Source organism: Dermacentor albipictus, chromosome 8 (genome assembly GCF_038994185.2).
Source record: "Dermacentor albipictus isolate Rhodes 1998 colony chromosome 8, USDA_Dalb.pri_finalv2, whole genome shotgun sequence".
Classification (NCBI taxonomy): Eukaryota; Metazoa; Arthropoda; class Arachnida; order Ixodida; family Ixodidae; genus Dermacentor; species Dermacentor albipictus.
The window spans coordinates 97522287-97548613 of NC_091828.1; the positions used below are offsets into that span (position 1 = coordinate 97522287).

General features: G+C 50.2%; 1 protein-coding gene across 3 annotated transcripts in view; it reads left to right on the forward strand.

The window, feature by feature from the left end:
* The first annotated feature begins 18133 nt into the window (after positions 1–18133).
* The window catches only part of LOC135912932 (uncharacterized), a 41741-nt gene continuing 33547 nt past the window's right edge, over positions 18134–26327 (forward strand). For all 3 annotated transcript variants that reach the window (XR_011508024.1, XM_065445550.2, XM_065445549.2), the window contains exons 1-5: positions 18134–18227; positions 19398–19427; positions 20323–20352; positions 21932–21961; positions 22856–22885. Coding sequence is in view for 2 of the 3 variants with exons in the window: in XM_065445550.2 (XP_065301622.1) it covers positions 18224–18227; positions 19398–19427; positions 20323–20352; positions 21932–21961; positions 22856–22885 (124 nt within the window). In the remaining variant the exon portion in view is untranslated. The remainder of the gene's footprint in view (positions 18228–19397; positions 19428–20322; positions 20353–21931; positions 21962–22855; positions 22886–26327) is intronic.

A 26327-nucleotide genomic window follows, 5' to 3' on the forward strand; every position in this document is an offset into this window, starting at 1 on the left:
TCTACGAAACTTGTGAGCCGATACCAGCTCCGCTTGAAGAACCCGATCGTCATTGCTAAACGGATTCAGGTGTCGGTGTCAACGGTCAGGCCTTCGGTGCGCAGGAGAATTCGACGTCATCCCCCGTCAAAGACGTACACGTTTCCATCGGACCTGCGCCACCCGACTGGCTGTGTGGTTTAGTGGATCGTGCCACCCTTAATGTGACGCGAGTTCTAGTATCTACACCCCCCCCCCCCCCCCCACGAACACACACTTGTTTCCCCATCATCTTTCTATCCCATTTGTTATCCGCCGTGGTTGCTCAGTGGCTTTGGTGTTGGGCTGCTGCGCACGAGGTCGCGGGATCGAATCCCGGCCACGGCGGCCGCATTTCGATGGGGGCGAAATGCGAAAACACCCGTGTACTTAGATTTAGGTGCACGTTAAAGAACCCCAGGTGGTCAAAATTTCCCAAGTCCTCCACTACGGCGGCCCTCATAATCAGGAAGTGGTTTTGGCACGTAAAACCCCACAATTTTTTATCCCATTTGCTCCTTTTTTTTTTACAGCGCTGACCAACGTTCTGGGGTCAGCCGCACGCTGTAGACAGTTACGGTGCAGCCAGCAAGCTTTCCTCTGACATTAGAACTCTCTCAATCCTATTTACCGATAATTACAGGCGCTACGCTCTTCTGTATCAGGGGCGTCACTGAGATTGAGACTAACAAACAGCCACTAGATAATTTTGAAAAACTCAGTAAAGGCTTTTGTTGCGGTAGCTTTGGTCAGCATCAAACCACATCAGCTGATACGAGCGTACAGCAGTTATACGAGCGGAATGCAGCTAACTGTGGAGGCTTAAGATGATCTTATTGAACATGGTTATAACCCAGGGATAAAAAAAAAGCAGTATAAAGATTGTGAGGAGTATCAATCGCAACTCATCCGACGCATCGCTGCTGTGTCGTCAGTAGTGACGTCATTAGCACTAGTCGCCACTATGCCGTACAATATTTTGCGCACCCCTCATGTTTTTTTTTTTTTGTGAGCAGCTGTCGAAGATTTCGCGTTTGCTTATCCGCTTGGCTATTTTCATTCTTCTAGCTATGGCAGTGACGACAAGAAATAATAGTCAATTGTCGTCAAGTGATGCCCAATCCTAGTTTCAAATAATGCTGGGAATCCTACTTATGTCGCGCCATCGCACGTACGCTGGCGCAAATCTACTCGAGATCATGCGAAACACTACTCGTACGCAGGAAACGTGCCCGATTCATATGTACACAGGCCAAGCTGCGTCTGCTTCGGGGCCATTGCCTTGCAGCAACGTCGGGATTTTACATTTAGGAAACCGACTCAGCGTTGTTTCAACAGACGCCGATGGCGAACAGCCAATCAGGAGTACAACGGAACAAGCAATCAGAAGGCCATACAAACGATTGATGTTGAACAAGAAGAATCTTTATTAAGACTTCTCTAGGTTTGCTCTCACCATGTGTCATTACTTGCGGCTGAACATGTCGCCTTGTCAGGAGACGAAAGTGAGTGATACGTATATTAAAAGACGCTATGTTTATCAGCTTGCACCCAGGACGTACATAAACAGCGAACTTATACCAGAGATCGCAAATGATGTTCCCCCTCTCTTTGTTCCTCTCGGAATGAGGGATTGAAAATAAGCTTCAAGAGGAAATGGTAAACGACGACCCAGGGTGTCAAGCCACGGCCTGCGACTTGGCGTGCTAAGAAAGGAGTAAAATGAGAGGAATAAAATGGCTATCATGACAATGGACACCGAAAAATGAAACAGGATGGTTCACACAAACAATTGCCGCGTACTGTCCACGTCCCGAAATCACGCTTTGCCTGGAACTCATCCCCGGTCACAGCTGACGGCCGTGATATCAGTCAACACGGGAGCGAGTGCCGATTGGTACCGTTTCCTATGTGCAAGTCACTCGATTTAGTGAGGGCGTGGCACATTGCATCAGGATGTAGAACCACTCGAGGCATAATTGAAGCACGACAGTGTGTGGACCGTTGGCTATGGGGCTCTGTGAAGGCTCGGTGTATGCCAGCATTGGGGTCAACGAGGAACAGACTGCAAATTGGGCGTTCGGCGAAGGTGCGACACAAAGAATGACTTGGTGAACTCTCTTCAGGTTTCTAATACGTCGGCTACCTTCAGGTATTTCTGAATGCGAGTCCAGCAGTCGTAGTTCAATTGGTCCAACTGCTTGCCGCCGCCGTGCCGGACATTGCACTCGACCCGTGTCTCGACGACGCCGGTCAGGCGCATGTACTCGTCAACGTCGGCAAGGCCGAGACTCCGCTTGACGCCCTTGATCGCGTTCGCAGCTTCGGCCTCTCCTCGTAGCGACGCCCTGGCTCGAACACTGTCGACGAGTACCGGGTGCTCCGAGAGGAGCTCGAAGGGCCGCGCGCAGTAAGGCTCGCGGTCTCCCACCACGAATCTGGTCGCTCGTTCGACGAGACTGCGGTTACGTCGCGCGATGTCTTGGGCAGCGAACATCTCGGCGTTGGCCGGTGCACAAGGGTGGATTTCCAGGCGGAGAAGGTTGTACTCCTGGGCCATTCCTGGCATTAGACACCGCAGAAATTCGGCGCAGAAGTTTTCGTCGAAGCCCCTCAGACGGAGCTCCTGAAGACGGGGATTCGTAGCGGCACGGGCGAGCGCCGGGTAGACGTCATCTCGTAACTGCACCGTCCACTCCAACATGATCTTGGTGAGGCCGAGGTTCGAGGACAAGGCTTCGCACAAGGCAAACATAGAACGATCGAGGGGAGACTCGTCGGGAAAATGGGCGTGAAAGTAGTCGGCGTGAAATTGGTCGACCCGGAGTGTGAGGTCAATTGCTCTCAACGCGGACGCGCTTCTTATGTAAGCGGACAATGATTCATAAGTGCCGATGTGGAAGAAGTCGAGGCATACGGTAAGCAATGTGACGTGGTTGCAAGTAGCCAGGACATCCAAGGCGCTTAGAAGGTCAGTCGTGTGCGGAAGGTATCCATAACTGAGAATGACGGCCGTCAGTTCACGACAGTCCGAAAGCGTTGGCAGATCTCGAGGCCCAACGCGGTGGTCCTCGATGCAAACTCTTTGGGCGAGTTCGTACTCCCGTATCGTGCCACAGACCTTCCGCAAGCCACCGTCGTGGGGAAGACCGTGCAAGGTCAATTTCTGGATTGAGCAGTTGCTCGCGAGTGCTCGCAGTAAGACGCAGCAGTCTTCGCTGGAGGACCACGACATGTCGAGGACCAATTTCTCCAGAGTGCTGTTTTCTACCAACGCCGAGGCCCAAGCGTGCACGTCGACTACGTGCCCGCGTTGAGTTGGGTACGGAATCATCTGTCCATCGCCGAAGCCCGTGAATCGTAGGCTTAACGTGCGAATACTGTGGCTCTCGGCGATCACTCTCGTGAAGAGCACGTAGTCTCGGCTGCCGGCGTGAAACTGCGCCGCTAACTCTTGCAGCGTCGTCACTGCGGAGATGGCCTGCACGAGGATCTGACACGCGGGTGCGGTATCGAAGTAGACCGCTCTCAGAGTAAGTTTACGAAGCGTCGCGTCTTTCTTGGTCAGATAGTGCACAAACCGCTCTGACGGTCGGTTCCGGGCGCCGCACGAAAAGACGCAGGCTCCGACGGAGAGTTCAGTGACAGTGCAGTTCTCCATGAGCGCGTCGATGAGCATCCCGGCCGTGGCTCGGTTCATTCTCGTTCCGGCCACGTCCAAAGACGTAAGAACGGCACCGTCTCGCGTGAGAAGGCGATTCGGGATCGTCATTCTTGCATAAGAATGTTCGCAGACCGGGTGGAAGACGAATTCGTCAGTGTAATGCAGGGACCACAATGTGTGTGAGAGCGGATTGTGAATTTCCGGGTGGTCGCTCGCGATTCCGATGACTCTGAGCCTTCTCAGACTCGATGAAGACGCCAGGACTCCGTCCAGTGGACCTGTGTTTGCCACTGAGTAGTTCAGCTCCGCAGACACAATGCACCGGTGCTCTCCGATCAGGCTGCATAGGAGGGCGATAGCGGCCCGCTCGGTGTGGCTCGGAAATCGGCGGCGAATGCTCGGCACAATCGCGACGCTCACTTCTCCGAGCTCGTCTCTCGTGTCTTCGCTGAGCTGAAGGCCCGCGTGCCACAAGACTTCGTTGCAGGCTGTCAGGTGTCGCAGCAGTTGACAGACGCGGTTGTGGCCTCTCGTGCAGTTCAGACGAAGTAGCTCGCCAGAAACGAACTCGCCCTCCATGTGGGAATCCGCGTTCCAGGCAACGCTGTCGAAGTGATCGGCGCGGTGCCGACGTGGCTACTGCGTCCAACGTCTGTCGTGGTGACAGGTGTTTGCCGGCTGCTTTAAAGACACCCGTTGTGCGTAGCCTAATCTTCAGCCAATCGTAAGGCGCACAGGTAACAAGACCTTTAATACATCGACAATGTCAGAGAGGGAGGGGGAGCGTTGGTGGTCAAGAGGTAAGTAACGAAATCGATAACGTATATCGTTTTCGTGCTTGGTTTTCGCGATGGCGAAATCTTTAGCACGGCGTTGAGATATTGGTATGGACTAGATATTAACTAGAAAATATGCGTTCTGCGCATAAGAACTGTGGCAATTGCGGGGATGAAAAAAAAAGCACAAAAGAGAAGGAAAGAGAGAAAACTTAAGTTGGAGTTTTTTGTTAAAGGCGAGGCATCGATAACGCTAAAGCTCACTTTAAGATTTGTCCTAAGCAACGTACATACGTACACGTGCGGAAACTTGCCGTCATTGTCATTTAAGTGTGTCCTGGGTGCTCCGAATTGTCAGGGATTCTAGAAAAAAAAAGGTGATTACGTCACATCTTAAAGCAAACGTAAGTGGACCACGACCCCCTTCAACTTCATTGGGAACAAGGCTTCCTGTGTGGGGAGCCACAACGTCTTTTTATAAATCTTCGTTGGTCGGTGCACGTTTTTTAATTGTTGTCATGCATGTTCCCGACCAGACGGGTATCCGTCTCATTCTCGATTTCAAGCGGACACACATACCTAGCGCCGAGCACGACAATGTGGTCGTGGTGCTAAGCAAACAACTGCGTACGCCTATATAATAAAGGTAACCGAGAACAGCCGATAGGCAGATAAACGTCGGTTAGAGTCACGGTCATAGAGCTTCGTACAAGCACCACCAGAGGGAACTGTGGCGCTAGTGTCTACGGAAACTGCAAGCAGGGCAGTTCAGCAAGCGTGGAAATGATGGCCAGTATATGGATTTGGCTATATGCTTCGTCCTTCTGGCTTCAAACGGCTTCTTGACTTTGCAATGGGAACACTGTTTAAGTACTCCTGTATAAATAATTAAGTAAGCTATAATAAATCTGTCCGACGGCACAGTTAGAAGTCGGGACCCTTAGCACAGAAGCGCTATATTAAATATATCGCGCCACGGACGCATGATCGAGCGAGAATCTTATTTCGTTCTGCATGAAAAGAATGCATAAATTGCTTGGAAATATAGTTCTATACATTTAGGCCTGGACATAAAGCGTTATAAACGTAGCCGCAACACCCACTGAATCAACAAGCACCAAGATCAGATACATCCATCTAATACCCCTCATTCCCATGGTGGCTGAAGAATCGCAGCGCCAGAGTTCCTCTCTAGTAATTCTTGCAGGAAACTCGAACGTACCAGTGTTCATGTGCTTGGGGGAGTTTTGTTTCGGAGTATACATAGATAGAAACTTAGCGGCGTGTCGTCGTGCATTGCAGTGTATGATGCGATATATATATATATATATATATATATATATATACCCCTTTACATTTGTGTTAAGTGGCGCACTGTTTTGTCATTGTTACATTAGGTAAGGTAGGTCCGGCGGCCATCGTCCTTGCAATGCGAATAAGGTTGGGTGTAATTATGGCAATTTGGTCTTAAGGTGCAAATCAATTTTCGACAAGTTATGTACGTGTTGGCGTCATATTTTGTGAATATTTCTCGAAGCCCGTGACTATGTTCTCTGCATAACTTGCACTGTGACGTAAGTTTAGCTTGAGTCCAGTGACTTCACAATTTGATTACCCTAACGCGAGCGGAAAATATGTTTAAGCGATAAAAATTGCTGTTCATTAGCATAACAGTTGCCATAGTTGATCCTTACATACATCATATTAGCAAGTGAACTACCGCATTTTGAACACGATCTAGAAAATACTACACGTAAAACTTTATCGGATTTAGGGAACACTGGCTTCGAGGGTTCTCAACACTCTTGTCACGTGTTCGAAAGCCAGATTGCACGCCTTTCAACACTACACTGTTAAATAATTTACACCCTTAAAAGTAGAATAGGGGCCTTCATTGGTGTATATCTTTCACGTTCACGCCAACAATGGGTGTAAGGGTGTATAGATTGCTTTGTACCCTCACTTGCTTTTAATGCTGTGGTTTATTTAACAGTGTCGGCAGCTTGAAAGAAAGAGCTCATGAAGCCACCAGCAATCTCGGCTCCGCCTGGAATGTTGCACTCGCCACAGATTGCCTAAAGGTGCAGCGGGCAAGGGCCGAAACTGGAAGCGCCAGCGCTGATGTCGTCGTTATTTGGTCGAAAGTGGGATCACGTGACATTGCTTCGATCGCTGCGGCGAGATCGCGCGGGGCGGTTTTTTCCGGCGATTTTGGACGTTTATTTTATTTTGATACATGTTCCATGTGTGGCTGTTGGTTTAGTGGCGTCGGTGAAGCTCATCAAGGATGATTTGTCGACGGCGAGCTGGACAAACCACCTGCTTTGCGGCTTGGCAATGTCAACGTTAAGGTCACCGACGACGATGACCGGTGTGGTGTGGTCATTTGCCATCGCCGCGAAGTGCATTCGCACGAAACGCTCGATGTCTGACCTGGGCGTGTTACGGGAGATGTATACAGTGTTGGTCAAAAGTTCCGAAGCAGCGGCGATCGTTCCCGGAGCAGCGACGCTCCGTTATCGCGGCGCTGCCGTCAACGGTTCTCGCGGACGCTCGCTGGTGGCGGAAATAAAAGAGAGGGAGAGGGACCATCGCTCTCGCTTTATCGCTGTCGTATGCTCGGTAATCATAAAGCGGCCCGTTAGCTAGTGTGGCGTTCAGCTGCGCTTTTACCTTTCGTGCTCCAGCCACAGAGAAAGAAAATTCAACTATTGCTCCAGCCGCGCGATTGGGCTGCGGAGAAGACCTGCCGCCAAGGTGATGCCACGATGATCCGTCGCCTATCGTTTGGTAGCGCGAAGCTTAACCGTTTCGAATGTGTCGGATAACGGTGCGCCAGGCAGGGCCACAGAGACTCCAATCCCAGCTCCAGTAGACGCTACTGCGACGTCCTCCAAACGCGGAGCAGTAATAAAACAAACAGGTGAATCGGGAGCGTTGTCGGCAGAAGTCAGCGAGATTAAGCAAACTGTCATTGGGCTGGCAGATGGCCTCAAACAGGTCACTGCTAGCGTCAATTGTCTCACCGATAACGTTCGTCAAATTCAGGTTGCACTCGGAGACCCCAACAGGGGCCTCGGAGCTCTCGCTGATCGCATCGACGATTGAGGCGCGAATGGTTTCATCCGCCTCCATCGTACAACCGCTCACCGTTCCCGCCATACTAAAGGAAGCTAGACTTCAGTATCCCACCAGTGCGGTGACAGGATGTCCCAGTCCTTGCGCAGCCCTACTGGACTACTACCCGTTTGGTGGTAGTCCATTCGGTCCGCCATAATGGATAGGTCCAAAGAGAGTTTTCGCATTTGGCAATGGAACTGCAGGGGGTATTCTAACAAAAAAGCCCCTCTGCAGCAGTTCTTCAGGTCTTTCGCTGTCAAACCTCAAGTCATTGCTCTCCAGGAAACATTAGTCTCCACCGCCTCGCTCCAGGGCTACAGGGCCGTGTCGGGCCAACCCGGGGGAGGGGGGGGGGCGAGGGATTTGCACCTTGATTGATAAAAGGCTGACTCATCTCACCCACGACCTCAAGCTGGCAAGTGGTAGAATTGAACATGTCATGGTTGAGATCCTGCTCGACGTTCCGCAGCGGAATCAGCGCAGAAACAGCGTGTTCGTCCTCAATATCTACAGCAACCCCAGGGACATCGCGCCAGCAGTTCAAGACCATCCTCAAGAAAGCGACCGACTTTGCCGGCCCTCGTCCCTTGGTCGTCGTCGGTGACGCCACGGGATCCACAAGAAAGCCTCGTCAGCAGTGTAGCCGTTCACTTCTGATACACGTCGCTAAGCTTTTCTTCAAGAGTGGAACGATTTATCCCTCTAAATTGATAAAATTTATTTTGTTCGTTTTACATTTTGATTCTTTTTTATCGGTTGAAGGCAGAATATCGTGCGCCTTCATGTACACAATGACGTTTAGTAGGCCCTAAACGGTGCCCAGAACGCATAAATGCACTGTTACCGAACAATCTGCGAGTCACGTTTCATTTTTTACACTCGTCCAGGTGCCGCAACTCGTAAATCAGACAGTCACGGTCGCATATAGATTCTGCAGGTGGATAATGACGTGACAGCCAATGAAATACCCAAAGAATGACGCGCGTGTCACTTTGCTGACCCACGTGACCCTAATAAATTTGATTGCGTATCAACAGATTAAGCGCATGCCTTTATGTGCGGTTCAAATTCGCGTTCAGCGGAGGGGTGTAAATGGGCGGCGCAAAATTCAAGCGGCCACTGCAAATACATACACGCACGACAGACGGTCGAGGCAACGGGGACGTGCGTAGCACTTCAAGAATTCCCCGCAGTTCCCCAGAGATCCTGATCTTCTTGCAAAGGTGAAGTCGCTGGTTCGGGGATGATTCCCTCAACGTGCACACGGGACCACAGTCGCGTCTGTCACCTTTTGCGGCAACTGACAGCCTGCAACAAAGTGTTGTGGCACGCCGGCCTTCAGCTCAGAGAAGAGTCTCGCAACGAGCTAGGAGACCTAAGCGTCGTTATAGTGCCAGGCGTTTGCCTCGGATACCCGCATTGCGAATTGTGCACCCACGACGAAGAAACAGCGCTGTCCCTCTTACGCTGGCTCCTCAAACGGCACCGATGTATTGTCTCAGTGGCGGCAAACTACGGTGCCGCGAACACAAGCCAGCTGGCCGAAGCCCTGAAATCCTCGTCGAGACTCGAGAGGCTCACCCTATTCGGCAACGCAAGCGACCAACTGGAAGTCTTCGAGCAGTCGGCCGATTCCAGTGATGAACACCTGTTCCCAAATGGCCATGCCTGTTCCGTGGACCTAATCGAAATTCCCGCCCACTTGCTGGAAAAAGATGGCGCGGCACTGGTTTCACTGGACGTAACGGCGCTGAAGCTAAGCGTTGTCATGGCGAAGAAGCTCATCGATGCTCTTCTCAAGAATGACACCATCACTGAACTGTCTGTCGGAGGCTGCTTCTTTGCATCAGGCCCCCTCGAAGCCGCATCGGTGTGGTTCGCGGAATATCTGGTCAAGAAAAACGGGACGCTCCGAAAACTCAACCTGACAGAACACCAGCTTGTGTTCGCAACCGCGGCGTTGCAGACGCTGGCACAAGGCATCCGCACAATGACGACTTTGGAAGATCTGTTCGTGGAAGGTCAGGCTGCAAGCGAGGACTGCGCGATGTTCTTGGAAGGCGTAGCCCGTAGCCCGTCTCTGCGGAATGTGTGCTTGCTGCTCGAGGTAAGTGATGAAAACTTCGTTAATCCGCAACCGGATGAAAACGTCGGCGCACTCGGCTTTCCTACTTGGGTGTCAGCTTTGCAAGAGAACCGCACGCTACAGCTTTTAGAGCTTGACTTGACGTGGTCCACCAGCGAAGACTGCTGCCTTTTGCTCGAAGCACTTGCAAACGACCACCCCTTTGAAAGCTTGACTTTGCAAAGCGTTCCGAGCGATGGTGGTCTTCAAGAAGTTTGCCGCGTAATACGGGATGGTGGCCTTGGCGAAAGGGTGTGTATCGAAGACTACTTCATACACCCCGAGGACGTTCCGACAGTTTCTGCTTGTCAGGCAGTGACAGGCGTCGTGGTCAGTTCCTTTTACTTCCTAGAAGACGTGGCTGCTTTGAGCAACGTGTTTAACGTCATCGCTACTTGCCACCACATAACGTCAGTTGGCGTGTCTCTTCATTTCTTCGACAACGACACGATTGCATCGTTAGCTGCGTACATTACGGGATCAACCTCCATCAAGGAAATTCGGCTGATTATCGAGATTTATGACTCTGGCGATGAAGGGGACGAAATACAACAGGAGGACGACGAGTCTCTACGTCAGTCGCTGTCTAACTTGTGCGAAGCACTGTCTTCGAATGACCGCATCGGCAATATCTATCTGGACTCAACGATCGAATTGCGTGACGCAGATTGTCAAATGCTCGCCGACGCCGCTTTGAAGAGCCGACAGCTTTACGAGCTCATTCTCCCAGCCGTCAGAGGCAGTTCTGTCGCTGTATTTCTGGGTCGTCTTCTGCCGCGATTAGCTGAGAACTACAGTCTACTTTACCTGGAGATTCCCTTCTGCTTGCAGCAGAACGACGAGATGTGCGCTGCCCAGGACGTCGCGCGGCGTAACTGCGGCCTCCTCCAGCGGGCGACCAGGTTCGTGACGGGAGACCGAAGCCCAGAATGCGCACGCCCCTTCGAACTTCTCTCGGACCACCCAGAACTCGTCGAGAGTGTCCGGCGCAAAAAGACCGGGACCAAGAAGGACGAAGCCGTTTCCATGATCAGGAAAGCCACAGAAGTTCTGCGAAAAGCTGACTTGCACGCGTACATGAGGATGACGGGCGTCGTCCAGGAACGGGTCGCGTGCGAGGTCCAGGAAGACGGTAGCAAGCAGTTGGACCAGCTGAATGACTACTGCTCCGCGCACATTGTCCGGTACCTGAGGTTAGCGGACGTCGTGGAACCATGAATCTATTTTGACGAGGTCGCGCTCTCTGTGCTCCGCTCCTGTCCAACAGCATTCTGGGTATTCCCTACCGAAGAGATGCTCCAGTAAATACGTCGTGGGCATTCGCAAAGAGTGGCAAGTCCTCACGGCAATAGCGGCTACCCCGCGTAATTACAGTGCGACGAAGCATTCTAGCGAACGGCAAGCACGCCCTGGTGCCTGTCTGTGCATTGAGCTGAGATTTTTGGTGTTCGTGCACTACATCTTGCTTGAGTACAACGCGCGTGAAGCTGCCGCTGGATCGTTTAGAGGAAGTGTCACCTGCGGGTGATGTCCGAACTCCTTGTTGAAATATATTGACGCGTGCACTGCATGTAATTCGTTTATGTTTTAACAGTGACCACCTTTCAACTGCTGACAAATCCTAAGCATTATCGCTTGGTGCAAGACGCGTCTGAGTGTATCGCAACATTCTCGATTAATGTAGCCCATTCTGTCTGTTGCCTTTGTGCCAGCGATTACGCTTGAACTTTTCACTGGTCATATATAAAAGACGATGCGCTGTACACGCTATTGACATTTTCGACAACGGCTGACTGTGCTCGCCGTTATCGTTGTACTTTGAGCGCAACTTGCTTTTATGGGCGCAAATTCGCCCAATAAAGAGTTAGTTTCGGAATTCAGTTTTTGGTACTGTGTTCTTTGCCATCACAGCGTGTCAAAACAATAATCGCACAAGTGCTCTTTAAAGACGGCTGGTGAGTCTATATACGAATAAAGATTTTAGAGCACCTTTCTTACGCGGGCGTTCCTGCCTTTTGTGTTATCCTTTTTAGATTAGCTTTAAGTATTGCCACGAATACCGGTCAGTTGAAAAAAAGAAACACTGATTGTAGAAACACTGAAACACTGTTTGTAGAACCCGTAACTGTGCAAGATACTCGGACGTTCGTTTCATAAACTGTATGTGTTAGAGCATCTGAAGCAGGCACGTGTGATATAGAAGTTTAGAAATTACGTAAAAATTGCTGAAGTTCTTACGTGGGCTTTGCATAAATGCTACTCGCGCATTAGTGCCACGCTTTTTTTACCTTTTCAGCGCGAGAGAAAGTGCGTGAGGACAAGGACATGCGAAGAGGTATTCTAGTAGGCGATCAGAATCTATTAGCATGTTTTTGTGTTATTGCTTTCTCGGGGACAATGTGCGATGCATCTTAGGATCAAAAGGTTCGTTATCGTGTGCGTCCTTGAAATGCGGCTTTATGTTCTGCATAACTTGAAGCTGCAAGTATCATCCGCACATAGCTTACCATGCTGCAATATTCTTGCAGTAAAACTTAATTTGGGCTTATAGTTGGTACATAATTCCTAACTTAAACTTACAGCGCAAACACCTCAGACGAACCACAAAACGAAGATACGGCACACACTGGCGCTGACTAACAACTTCATTTCTTCGTCGTCGATGCATATATAAACCCTAGGCCACACAATCGCGCAGGCGCACAGATTACATTACTGAGATCTGCCAAATGATCTCGTACGCAAACGTAGAAATTCAAATTCAGATGGGTGCAGAGACAAAGATGTGACACTGAAGCAATTATCACCTTGTCTTTTTATGTGGTATAGGCCTCTAAGGCAAGCCGCGCATGCTCCTTCTTGCTTTTGCAAAGAATCAACGTCAGATCAAGTTGCGCCTCACAACTGCTGCAGGAGTTTATATGCGCAACAAGGTGCACTCCTCTACCTACATTTTTGCTTACTTTTTGCGCATGTTCCCTGAGTCGCTCATTGACGCAGCGCCATGTCTGGCCCACGTACGCCTTACCACAGGAGAGTGGAATGACATAAACCACGCCGACAGCGCACGACACGTATGAGGCACCATGCCGAATTTGGCATCCTCCTCTGCTCTCTCCACAGGTGCGGGAGCATAGCTTTGGAAGCTTGTTAGCGCAGAGAACGCCAAAGAAACACCATGCCTGCAAGCAACTTTCTTGAGTTGGTGGGTGACCTTATGTACATAAGAGACCACCGCAGGCCTTCGCGTTTCATGTTCGGCGGCCGGCCTTTTTGTGGCTTTTCTTCTCTGAATCAGCTTCACCCACGGCAGTCAAAAGCGACATTCGGAACCGAGCTACCAGAAGTCACTACGCGAACGCTCGGCAGAGTGGCCCGGGCCGGCTTAGACTGACGCCAGCGCCGCGAAGTCAAGTTTGTATAGTTCTTATGTGGCGAAGTGTTGTGCTCTGTTATCTCGGCATGTTTGCGGCGGCTTATGATAGCTGGAGCGCAGCTCGATTTGGCTGCTCGTCTTGTCTTTCGCTTGTGCCTGACCGGCGGGGAGAGTGCGCTCACTAGACATGTCCGTCTCGCCACGTTTCCCTCGTGGCTGCGGTACAGTGGCTGTAGCTGCGGTCTCACACGCGTCCAGAAAACACGTTGCTATTTGCTTATATAGGCAAAGCGGTATGGCGGGCGCCAGCCCGCGCGCCTTTCGGGTTTGGCGAGCCTCAAAGCTGGCGCTTTAAGGAAATGATAAATAGGAAAAGGAGAGCAAATGCAGGTTTGTGGCGTATGTAAAGGTTGGACAATAAATAAATCTGCAAAAACGGTGGCATAGTTGTTCATGTTCTTCATTTCTTATATTCTCTGACGGCGTGCATCGTAGTGCTCTCGCAGGTTAATGTCTGGCTTCCTGTTTAGTCCACGATGCACTGAAGATCCAGTGTCGGAACATACAGCTATTTAATATATTAACAGCAGTTTGCCTTTTTGATAACTAGCGAAACACCATATAGGAAACACGCATTGCAAAGTGTCAAGCATCACACTGTGAATAAGATCAGGAACCCGCTATTTAAGTCACCAAGATGCGACGGGGGCATCCAGTTACCTTATGTGCACTTATAAGCTATAAGATGCGATATTTCGATACATTGTATCTATGGCCAGAGTATTTCCAGTTACCAAAAAAGCCCGTTTCTGATCCGACAAGATGCCACTTAGCCCTTTTGGTCAATAACTAGACATTAAGAGGTTAGGTTGCATCGCATATACGCGTCTTTCTTGCCCAGGACACGCGCAGCTCTTACGCCCGGACATTGGATTTCCAGTGCAGCGTGGACTAAGCAGGAAGCTAGACATTCACCTGCGAAAGCACTCCAATGCGCGCTGTCAGGTAATATAAGAAATGAAGAACATGAACTGTGCCACCGGACTTGCAGATTGACTTATTGTTCAACCATTACAAACGCCACGAATGGTTTGTGGTTTGCCGAGATAAGGAAACCGCAACGTGTTTTCTGGACGCGCGTGAGACCGCAGCCACGAGCGAAACGCGGCGAGACGGACATGTCTAGTGAGCGCACTCTCCCCGCCGGTCAGGCACAAGCGAAAGACAAGGCGAACAGTAAAATCGAGCTGCGCTCCAGCTGTCGTAAGCCGCCGCAAACATGCCGAGATAACAGAGCACAACACCGACAACACTTCGCGGCGCTGGAGTCAGTCCAAGCCGGTCCAGGCCACGCTGCGGAGCGTTCGTGTTAAGCGTGCTGACGGCTGTGCCTATTCCACCTACGTTACGGTATAGAATGCACCGCTTCGTGCGTCTTTCTCTTCCCCCGCTACCTTCTTGCCTACGGCATCCCAGAGCAGTGTGAAGGCGCCCTTCGCGATGGCACCTCTGAGGTCCGCCTGGCACTGATCCAACGGGCACGAAACTTAGCCGAAGACTTCATATAAGAGGCCCGGACTGACCCTACTCCTCTTGTATGTTAATAAACCCCTTTGCATCGTCATCACGAGTGACAACTTCAAAAAAAAAAAAAAAGCCCTATGGTCATTGCCAACCCGATTAGAGAGTCGGAGTCGACGGCAACGCTTTTGATGCGCAGAAAAACTGGGCGTCATCCACCAGTCACAGACATACATTCTTCCATCGAACCTGCGGGACCCGGCTGACCGCGTGGTTCACTGGATCGTGTCATACTTAATAAGACGCGAGTTCTTATATTAACGACCAGACTCTTCTTTCCCGCATCATCTTTTTATCCTATTTCCTACTTTTTTTGCAGTGCCAACGAAAGTTCAAGAGTCAACCGCGCGCTGCACAGTAACGATACAGTCAGCAAGCATTCATCTTTGACGGTCAAACACTCTCTCTCCTATTTACCGATATTTATGCTGGCTACGCTGTTCTGTATGAGGGCCGTCACTCAGATGGCGAATAACAAACAGCCGCATTATAACTTTGAAAAACTCAGTAAAGGCTTTTGTTGCGGTAGCATTGGTCAGCATCAAGGCACATCAGCTGATACGAGCGTAGAGCAGATATACGAGCCGAATGCACAGAACTGTTGAGCCTGTAGATGGTTTTATTGAACATAGTTATGAACAAGGTATAAAAGAAACCGTGAGAAATTTGTGGCACGCAAATATTGACACTTGTCCGAAGTATCGCTGTCGCATCGTCAATAGTTTCGTCATTAAAACTAGTTTCCGTTATGTCGTCCAATGTTTTGCCTACCGACATGCATGCCACTTTGCAACGGCAATCGACATACCCTGCGCCTTTGACCTCAAGTTTCGTCTGCTGTCGAAGATTTAGTGTTTGTTTATCCATATGAGCATATTAATTATTCGCGCATCCGGCAGTCTCAACAAGACTCAATTGTCTTCAAGTAATGCCCAATCCAAGTTTCAAATAATGCTGGCAATCCTGTATACGTACGTTGGTACAAATCTGCACGATGATGATGCGAACCGCTATTTGTGCGAAGGAAACGAGCCCTATTGATAAGTGCATACGCAAAGCTGCGTGTTTTTTCGGCGCGATTGCCTTGCAGCAACGTCGGGATTTTACATTTAGGAAACAGACTCAACGATTCTTCAACAGACGCCGATGGCAAACAACCAATCAGGAGTCTGCTGGAACATTCGAAAGCTGAGACTAGCGATTGATGTTAAAAAAAGAACAACCTTTATTATAACTTGTATAGGCTTGCTCTCATCATGTGTCATTAGTTGCAGCTGGACATATTGCCTTGTCCGGTGGTCGCTGATGCGGCAGACGAAAGTAAGTGATAAGATAATAAAAGCAGGTGTGTTTATCAACTTGCACCCGGGGCGTACATAGACAGTGAACTTATACCAAACGTCGCAAATAACGCGCCCTCTCTTTCTCTCCCTCCTCAGAATGACGGATTGAAAATAAGCTTGAAGAGTAAACGGTAAAGGACGACCCATGGTGTCGAGCCACGGCCTGCAACTCGACTCCTAAGAATGGTGTAAAATGAGAGGAATAAAATGGCTTGCGCGATGATGAGAGTGAGAGGGGAATAAACATCGTTATTCGGGGATTCTTTAAGCGTTGTCCTCAGAGCGGTCTCCTTTCCAGAAAACCGTTTAACGGTTTTCTGGAAAGGAGACCACTTCGCCGGTTTCGACGACCCTGGGGCTACGTACCAACTGAGGCGGGCGTTGCGAGGCTGGAGCTGGATATAGTGCTCTACTCCCAAAGCTCAGGTTTGTGGTCGACGCCTCCTAGATGGCACAAGGCCGGTGCACTTTGATCCGTCACGTCATGCTACGTATGACGTCATGCTACCCCGTGTGCCACAGAATCTAACGGGGGCGCTGCCGAGTATGCCAGGGTAGTTTTAGACGTCACCGCATTCCTGTACGCGGGGCTTGGCAATGGAAGTTTCGGTCCAGGTAACATGACGTCATAAAGCCGTGTGCACGGCCTTACTGTGGTGTCGTACGGATTGGGCTGAAAGCGGGCTGTGACGTCACAAGCGCCGCACTACGACGGCGCTTCTAAAGAGACGAAAAAAAAAGAATGCCGGTGCTTGTCGGCAACCAATGAAATGATTGGAAGGATTTAGCTCGACCGTTTAAACCGTCCCTTCCGCTGAGACCAGTGCATGCACCACTGTACTTCACATCTCCTCAGCAGGGCCGCTATCTTGTACACGGTCGAAAAGCCGACGTTCGACTTCGCCTCACGCGATTGGACTACATTGGCCTAGGCCGCGAGCCTGGACAATCGCGTAGGCTTTTCGAACGTGTACAAGATAGCGGCCCAGGAACGCCGTCGTATGCGCGTTCAACGCCCGTGCCAACAGCTGAAGCGATAGAGACTGCTGCGGTGGCTCCGGCAGAGCCGGCAGGCGCAATAGGAGCGTGCCCTTATCATCATCATTTATTTTTCCTTAAGGACCCCTGTCGGGGGGTCCTTAAGGGGGGGGGGGGGTGACAGAAGATAAGGATAGAAACAAAGATATGGTTACAATTTCTTACAATACAGCCTGTGGATTCGCATTAAAACAACAACAACAACAACAAAGACAAGAGGCACACTGAATAGAACGCAAAAGCAAATAAGCAGAACAGTCACAATGTGAGATGATGACTGAAATGACAATGTGCGACAATGTGATAACAATGTGAGACAATGACTGAAATCACATTCTTACGCCGGGGCCAACCTGCGCCGGCGTATAAGCTCGACCGAGACCCTCTTCGAGCAAAATCTGTTTCGACACTAATTCAAGCAAACAGAAGGGGACTGAACTGCAATTGTCAGGCGTTTTTTTTTATGTGGAACGCTTTAGTCTTGCACGTATGAGAAAGACGTCACACGTAAGCTTACGTCGTGGGTATACGTCACGTTTCGCGATCACGCGCGCTTGTCAGTCTTCCGGTTCAGCCTTCTTTAATGCTACGGATTGTGGCATTATTTTTTTTTTACGAATAAGCTTTGCTTGCGGAAGTACTTCCCGCGTTTAGAAAAATAAGTTCTATTATGTACGGAAAAGAAAATTGTTTTGGAGACTATTTAAGGCGACTCCCAATTTAGGTATGTGTTGAGTACAGTTTTCTTTCACGTCCAATCATTCTGTTTCTATTAAGGTGTGCGGTAAACGAGAGTTTTTGAAATAGTGGCGGAGATTTAGATTATTGCATACGATCCCCTGTCCTGGTCATCCCCTCAATGTGGGCGGCATTTGGTTTCACTTTCAACATACCGACGAAACTAGCCATCGCCATCCCAAGATAGCAGCGTCTGTCCGTTACATATAGGTTTATTTTCAATTTTTTTCTTTTCACAATTGCATTATGTAGGCTTAAGCTGGCGGGCAAAAAAACAATTTTATGCTGTTTCGATGGCGAACGTTTGGCAAAACCATTGCTCGTGGGCACGTGCCCAATTTCAAAGAAACGCAACGACAATAACGAAGACGAAGTGCCAAGAAGCGGAAGCCATTGTTATCGTGTCAGCCAGGCCTGCTACAACCGCCTTTCTTTCCCAGCGAGATGGGTACGTGCTGTTTTCGCAATATTAGCCGTTTGTCACTCAAGGCCAATTTTCGAATCAGCCTACGCCGTTTTAGCGCACACGTCTCGTATTCTGGGACGCCTCTTGACGGCTATCATTGGGACTTGGTTGAGGGCGTGCGTTGGCACTTTTGGTTGATTAGTTCGTTCATTTCATCGGAGGTTGAGTAGGATTGTGACGTATCAAGCTGACAGTAGGCTATATTTAGACACGCCTAATTGGAAGGTCCCTGATCCATTTCGACATGCTGGGATGGGCTTCTTTAGCTTGCGACGTCAGGATGGCGCGCGCTCAGTGAGTCGAATCAACGTCATCGGACAAATGTGGCCTAGAATAACCTATTGTTCGGTGAGCTGGCGCATATTACTGAACAGTTTTATAACCACGCGAATGAACGACCACAGAGAGAGATAGCACACAAGGACAGACGCAGTCCTTGAAGGACACTGCATCTGTCCCTGTGAGCCCTCTCTCCGTGGTCGTTTGTTTGCGCAGTTATAAAACTGTTTGGCATCGGACAACTGCCTACCACCGTCGGGAATCGAACCAACGACTTTGTGTTCCGAAGTAGAACGTGGTTTTCACAGAGCCGCCACCGCAGCAGGTCGACGCCAGGATTAAAGTTAGACCATAATGCCCCCCGCCCCCTATTGGAAGTCATTAAATATCACAAATTTCCTCACCTGTCCTTTCCTTTCGTCCTAAAACACACTGAGTTTTTGAAGAAACAGGGTTGAAGATTTTCCATGTAACAACATCAATTGTAGCCTGTGGGAGGTAAGCTAACAACACACTGTTTCCTATAAGAGTGGACGTACAGTCGCCCAAATCTTTAACTGGTATGCGGGAGCGGCGACGTTTCCGGGCGTCAGCGCCGTATGACGCGGCGAGGCTGGAAACAGCCTAGTAGACGATGGGCCCAGCTGAGCGCGCTTTGTCCGCATGCGCTTAGCCTCGGACTGTTTCCAGCCTCGCCCCGTCAAACGGCGCTGACGCACGGAAAAGTCGCCGCTCCCGCACACCAGTTAAAGATTTGGGCTACTGTACCATGTATATATACATGCTGCAAACCAGGATCACAGAAGTTAGGAAAAAGGAATACATGTCTATGACGCATGTCCTTAACTATTCGCCCCGCCTTTTCGTTTACAGATCCCTACTACGCTCCCACTGGGTTCCCGAGTAAGTAAATAGTTCAATACTTGTAGTGCAGCAGTGTTATTACGAGCAACTATAGAAATGCACACTGGGGCAGAGGCGTTTACCCGCAGGGATCTTTTGTGCTTGCGTGGCGTAGAACTATGCAGTCGCATTCAAACGCAGGCTTGACGCACATCACGATCTTTTCACTGTGACCAACTGTGCCGCCTCTGTTTTCTCTTTTTTCAATACTCAGCTCAGTATGGCGGAGCGGCCAGTTCGATGTGTAAATGGCAACAGCGCGGTGTTCATTTCTAAGATTTTATTGGGATATCCATATTGCGGGTATTGTGGGCCTCCATACGACCTCATGTGAAAGCATACTGATCGTAAACCGAAAGACGATTCGATCATGGTGATATTTGAACATCGTTAGGTGTTTTTCAAGGGAGAGAATATAGGGACAAAGGTCTCACCTATTTTTTCTTGATATCGTGCATAAACCAAAGTGCTGATGACACCGACCCAGTGTCGCGGAATTAGCAGTATTTTTCGGAAATTTGAACATTCTTAATGCCGGCAGTTTCAGAAGAAAAGCTTCTGGCGCAATCTATTACTTAGTTTTGAATTCATCGCGATCGTTTTTCATTTCGTCCACAAGCGCCGACGCTCCCAAAGCTGCGGCGTCGCGAAGGTGAAGGTGTGTTGGCGTGGCAGCTTGAAAATAGCTTCTCTACCGGCTTTCTTGTTTTCATTTTTATATTTGTCCAGTCTGTCGTGTCAAGCACAAGCTAGGTTTTGTTCCGATGATTTCACCGACGCTTGGGCACTCTTATCAGTGCATTTAGCCGTGTGTTCCGGTTCCACGTAAGCTTTATTTGACCGACTGTACTGGAAGTTGCTTGCTTCGATCTGCAAAATACTTTTCATCTTTCAGATCCCACGGCAGGACTGCCCCCAATAGAGAGTAAGTGGCAAGAATGTTGTCCTGTTCTAAGATTTGTTGAAAAAGTGTGTCGGGGTTTACAGGACTACGGACTCCAATTATTCTCTCACGCGTCCTCGCACCTATTTATTTCGACAGCAAGTAAGCCAAGAACCAAAAGATTTGCGAAGAATTTGTTGTAAGACAGCTTTCGCTTAGAGCTGTCTTTTTATAGCGATAGCAATTATATGGCAACACCAGGCGAATTTCTGCCGCTGCCGTCGCCATGAGGTTCCGTATTAAGTCCAAGGGCGATACAGTCGTCGCCGCGGGCCGTCTGCTCTGTGTGCGATGGAAAGCTTACGAGCGTGAGCAGGCGTTCTTTGCTCGACCCCGCACACGCAAGGGAGGGAAGCGGCGAGCAAGCGCGCCGTCTTCCGTCGCGCGCAAGGCCCCACGGTGAGCGCCGGGAGGGGGAGGGGCATTCTACTTCGACACCCGTACCCACGGAGAACGGAAACTCGGGAGAGGCCCTGACGTCACTCTTTGTGAAGCTAAAGTGAAGCCGGAAGTTGGCGTTGCTCATGGCGTTGCTCCGCCTATCGGGCCAGCTCTCCTCTCTTGTTTACATTTCTCGCGAAACCACGCCACGCTGCGCGAAACCGCGGTGCTCGGACGCGCGCGCTCCGCAGCAGTACTAAACAATCGTTAGCACGTTAGCATGATTCCGCCAAAGAGGGAAGTATTTCCCGCGGATATTACTTCGTCCGTTGCCATTGCCGTGGGGCGGTACGTTGCGTACAGCGTTGCATGCGCGTTCATTTCACGATCTTTAGTTCCTCGTGTCCCACCTGGCCACATAGAAATTCGGGAGAGCACGGTCCAGCTAATGCAGCAAAACAAAACACGGAGACCAACGCGAACCTGCCCGCACAGTGCCTTTGCCTCTGTACGAAACCTACGGAGCAACACGTGTGAGCGCAGAGACCCAAAACGAAGCCGCCATTGTGGCCCGAAAGGCGTAGCCGCCACGGCAAAGAAACAAAAAAATCAGCAAAAAAGAGGGGACCCTCCTACAGAGAGAGAGAGATAGCACACAAGGGCAGACGCAGTCCTTGAAAGACACTGCGTCTGTCCCTGTGAGCCCTTTCTCCGTAGTCGTTTGTTTGCACAGTTATAAAACTGTTTGTCGTCGGACAACTGCCTACCACCGTCTGGAATCGAACCACCGACTTTGTGTTCCGAAGTAGAACGTGGTTTTTCACAGAGCCGCCACCGCAGCAGGTCGACGGCAGGATGAAAGTTAGACCATAATAGTACGACCTCCCCTCCCCCCCTCCGCCCCGTATAGGAAGTCCTCAAAAGTTACCAATTTCCTCACCTGTCCTTTCCTTTCGTCCCAAAACACACTGAGTTTTTGAAGAAAGAGGGCTGAATATTTTCGATGTAACAACATCAAATGTAGCCTGTGAGAGGTAAGCTAACAACACACTGTTTTTTATGAGTGTGGACTTACGATCTATATATACATGCTGCAAACCAGGTTCGCAGAAGTTAGGAAAAGGGAATACATTTCTATGACGCATGTCCTTAACTATTCGCCCCGCCTTTTCGTTTACAGATGCCCCCTACGCTCCCACTGGGTTCCCGAGTAAGTAAATCGTTCAATACTTGTAGTGCAGCAGTGTAATTACGAGCAACTACAGAAATGCACACTGGGGCAGAGGCGTTTAACTGCAGGGATATTTTATGGTTGCGTAGCGTAGAGCTGTAGAGTCGCATTCAAACGCAGGCTTGACGCACATCATGATTTCTCCACTGTGACCAACTGTGCCGCCTCTATTTTCTCTTTTTGAATTTTCAGCTCAGTGTGGCGGAGCGACCAGTTCGATGTGTAAATGGCAACAGCGCGGTGTTCATTTCTAAGATTTTATTGGGGTATCCATATTGGGGGTATATTGGGCCTCCATACGGATTCTCACGTGAAAGCATAGTGATCGTAAACCTAAAGACGATTCGATCATGGTGATATTTGCAAATATTTAGGCGTGTTTCAAGGGAGAGAATTTGGGACGAAGGTCTCACCTTTTTTTCTTGTTATCGTGCATAAACCGAAATGCTGATGACACCGAGCCCGTGTGGCGGAATCAGCAGTATTTTTCGGAAATTTGAACATCCTTCATGCCGGCAGTTTCGGAAGAAAAGGTTCCGGCGCAATCTATTACTTAGTTTTGAATTCATCACGATCGTTTTTCATTTCGTCCACATGCACCGATGCTCCCAAAGCTGCGGCGTCGGGAAGATGAAGGTGTTTTGGCGTGGCAGCTAGAAAATAGCATCTCTACCGGCTTTCTTGTTTTCATTTTTATATTTGTCCAGTCTGTCGTGTCAAGCTTAATCTAGGTTTTTTTCCGATGATTTCACCCACGCTTGGGCACTTTTATCAGTGTATTTAGCCATGTGTTCTGGTTCCACGTAAGCCTTATTTGACCGACTCTACTGGAAGTTGCTTGCTTCGATCTGCAACATACTGTTCATCTTTCAGATCCCACGACAGGACCGACCCCAATAGAGAGTAAGTGGCAAGAACGTTGTGCTCTTCTAAAATTTGTTGAAAAAGCGTGTCGGATTTACACGACCACGGACTCCAATTATTCTCTCACGCGTCCTCGCACCCATTTATTTCGACAGCAAGTAAGCCAAGAACCAAAAGATTTGCGAAGAATTTGTTGTAAGACAGCTTTCGCTTAGAGATGTTTTTTATTGCGATAGCAATTATATGGCGACACTAGGCGAATTTCTGCCGTTGCCGTCGCCGTGAGGTTCCGTATTAAGTCCAAGGGCGATACAATCGTCGCCGCGCGCCGTCTGCTCTGTGTGCGATGGAAAGCATGCGAGGGTTAGCCGGCGTTCGGGGCTCAACCTCGCACACGCAAGGGAGGGACGCGGCGAGCAAGCGCGCCGTCTTCCGTCGCGCGCGAGGCCCCACGGCGAGCGCCGGGAGGGGGAGGCGCATTCTACTTCGACACCCGTACCGATGCATCATGAAAGCCATCTGCGACGTGCATAGAGACCGGCGCGTGCTGTGTTTCCGCGGCTTAGTTCGCGTCGATGTGAGACGCGGCACGAAGGTCCGTTCGCTCGCTGCTGCTGCCGCACTTGCTCTCTCCGGCGTTTTCGAGGCGAATTTCCGCGGTCATCGAGTGAGATTTGTTCTTGTCTGCTCGTGCGCGCGTGACACCATGCCTGTTAATTTAGTTAGTGTGTTTCTGTTCACAAGTTTATACAGCAGATAAAACAGCTATCCTTACTTCGTATCGCAATCGCTCCGGTGGATCATGGCGACCGAGCAAGGGCGAGACGACGTTTCGCTAGTGAGCCATGATCCACCGGATGCCTGCAGCTCGCTCGCCGACAACGCCACGCTACCCAATAAGTAATGTCGGTGGAGCTTAGAGACAGGTCGCTAGCAGTGGTATCGCCTACAAATGCAACAAACTGGTTGCTGACGGAGGGATCGCCCTGAGGTGCAACAAACTGGTGGCAGCGGTGGGATTCGAACCCACGCCCCCGAAGAGACTGGTGAAGGGGATGTCGATCCTCTTTTCGACGAATCCGGGGAGAGCGTCGGGTGAGTGACCTCTCCGGTAGCGTGGGGATGACGCAGCACCCACGGGCCCCGACCATGAGAGGGGAAGGGGCTGACGTAGCACCCACTGGGCCCGTGGCGTCCGGCCATACCTAACACCGTGTCAGGAGAGGTTTAGGCAATTAGTGAGGCGACGGTTCTTCACCTCTCAGCCACCCGAATTGGCGCGTCCATGCCGGAGACGGAGTCAGTGTGCTATCCTCCATCCCTTGTTTGTGGCCAGTGTTGTGCGTATGTTTCCGACAAAGCTCCCTTCGGAGTACCTTGAGGTGATCGGTCTCCTGACGCCGGATTGGGGGAGGCGACTGAACAATCACCACGCAGGGCATAAAAACAGCGACGGCCTGCTGGAGTCATCGGCTGCTGCAACTTCATCGTGTACTTATCTTTCTGCACTTCTCTGAAACTTCTAAATATGTGACATAAACTTGTGCGTAAAGCGCCCAGGATATCCGGGCCCAGCCCCACGTTCCCTTATTCCTCCGCGGACCGGAAAGAATATACAGCATCTTCGGACCCGCAGTCGCAACCGAAGGTACTCGTTGCTGATACCAGAAGCATGCCAATCAGTAATCGGTTACTGAAGTCAAAAAGGCAGTTAATCTGAGAGATCTCAAATGTAGCCACATTGGAGCGAAGTAGGAAAACCTGGCGTCCCGTGGGCCGCATAGTCGCTACAGTCGTCTTCGATTACGCGCACTCGAGACGCGCCTAAACAAGGCTCCTAAGAAGCGTCAAGCTTCATGAAAATGGCAGCCCGTCTTCACGGGACTGAAATTGATCGACAGAATGCTCGACAACATACAAGCCGTGAATGTCCTGACGACCGCTTCTACGAGCGTTGATAGCTTGCAGAGAAACGGAATCGAGCGTACAGTGTAGCTCGCAGAAACCGCATCACTAATGACGTTTCCTTTTTCCTCTACGCTGCGCAGATTCGGAGTAAGTAAACCTGCATTCACTTCTGTTGCGACGCACTTTTTGCTGCAAGCTCTTGGTTTATCTTATATGTTTCTCTCACGTGGTATAACGAGAGGCCTTCAGAACACACCCCCTTCAATTCGTGTTCCTCCAGCTCCAAGCAGAACAACCGCAAGTGGTGGCTGATTGCAGTCATTGGTACCCTCGCCATGTGCACGCTGATAGCCGCCATTTTCTCCATGGTGATCTTCAGCATTGAACGTAAGCAGCAACACTGCCGATTAGTGGGCTTTCCTTCTTTAAAAATAGCGCTTATAGGCAAGCAAACACAAATGTTTTTCTTGCGTGCAGAAGTAGCGCGTTCGACCTCAACGCGCATGCGTCGGGCTTGCTTCCTTTCCCTGGACCACATATGCTAAACGAACGTACTACACTAAGGCAAAAGAAGAGAGGCACACACGCCGAGCTGCGCGGTGTGGGTTCGTGTTATCTTGTGTCACGTGATTCGCTACTCTTTTGTGACATCAGCGACTGTGTCGTACCAACCCGTACAGTAAACGCTCGTCATAAAAAAGTCATCGGGACCTGAAATGAACTACATCGTCATAGGTGGTGTATTGCTGAACTCGCATGGGTTCACAGGAACCAAAGTAGGGCAGAGGGCACTCCGAGAGTGTGGGAGTTCGCAAGACGCATGTTGGAAACGCATCGCGCTCGGCAGTTAGGATATCAGCGAAACTTCTGATTACGCCCGTGAGCGCAGCTTCCTTGTCTGTCGGGGCTCGTCACGTGTAAGATAGGTTCAAGGAGCTGCCGTCCCGTTTTAACGCGACAGTGTTAAGGAGCTCGTGTCGTAGAAAAGCCGGTGTCGTCGGCGGCGTTGGCCGTGAGCGATAAATCCCCGCGGGGGACTTCATGAATAAAAAATATCTTGCAAGATTTGGTGTAGGCATCACAGCGGTTTTTGCCTCTCCGAGTGGATAACGAAACAACGCGAAGAATTACCGTGTGTGCTGCCCCGTGCACTGTCGTGCGTGTTTTGCGGCTTCGCACTTCGTATTTTGACAGTTTCAGATTAGCGTTTGTCGCCTGGTACGATAAACGGTAGTGCCTTTGCTATACCTCAGGGCTTCGCGTCCCTTCAAGACACTTAGTTTAAGGTACAGGAGCGAAATTATAAGGAAGGCCCTAAAATGCGGGCCGCCAACTGGTGTCTCGTGCTAGACATCTCTAAGGCAAGACAATCCATTAGCCCTTTCTTGTCGGCGCATATCATTAATCCTACAGATGCCGGAATGGTCAAATGATCTCGGAAATAGGATGCACTATGCACTCAAAACTTTTAGGGTGAGTTTAGAGGAAAAGAAAGCTCATTTGAACTTTTACTAATGAGAAACGGTAACGAAAGCGCAACCATCACGGGAATTCACGCAGTAGTGGGAGCCAT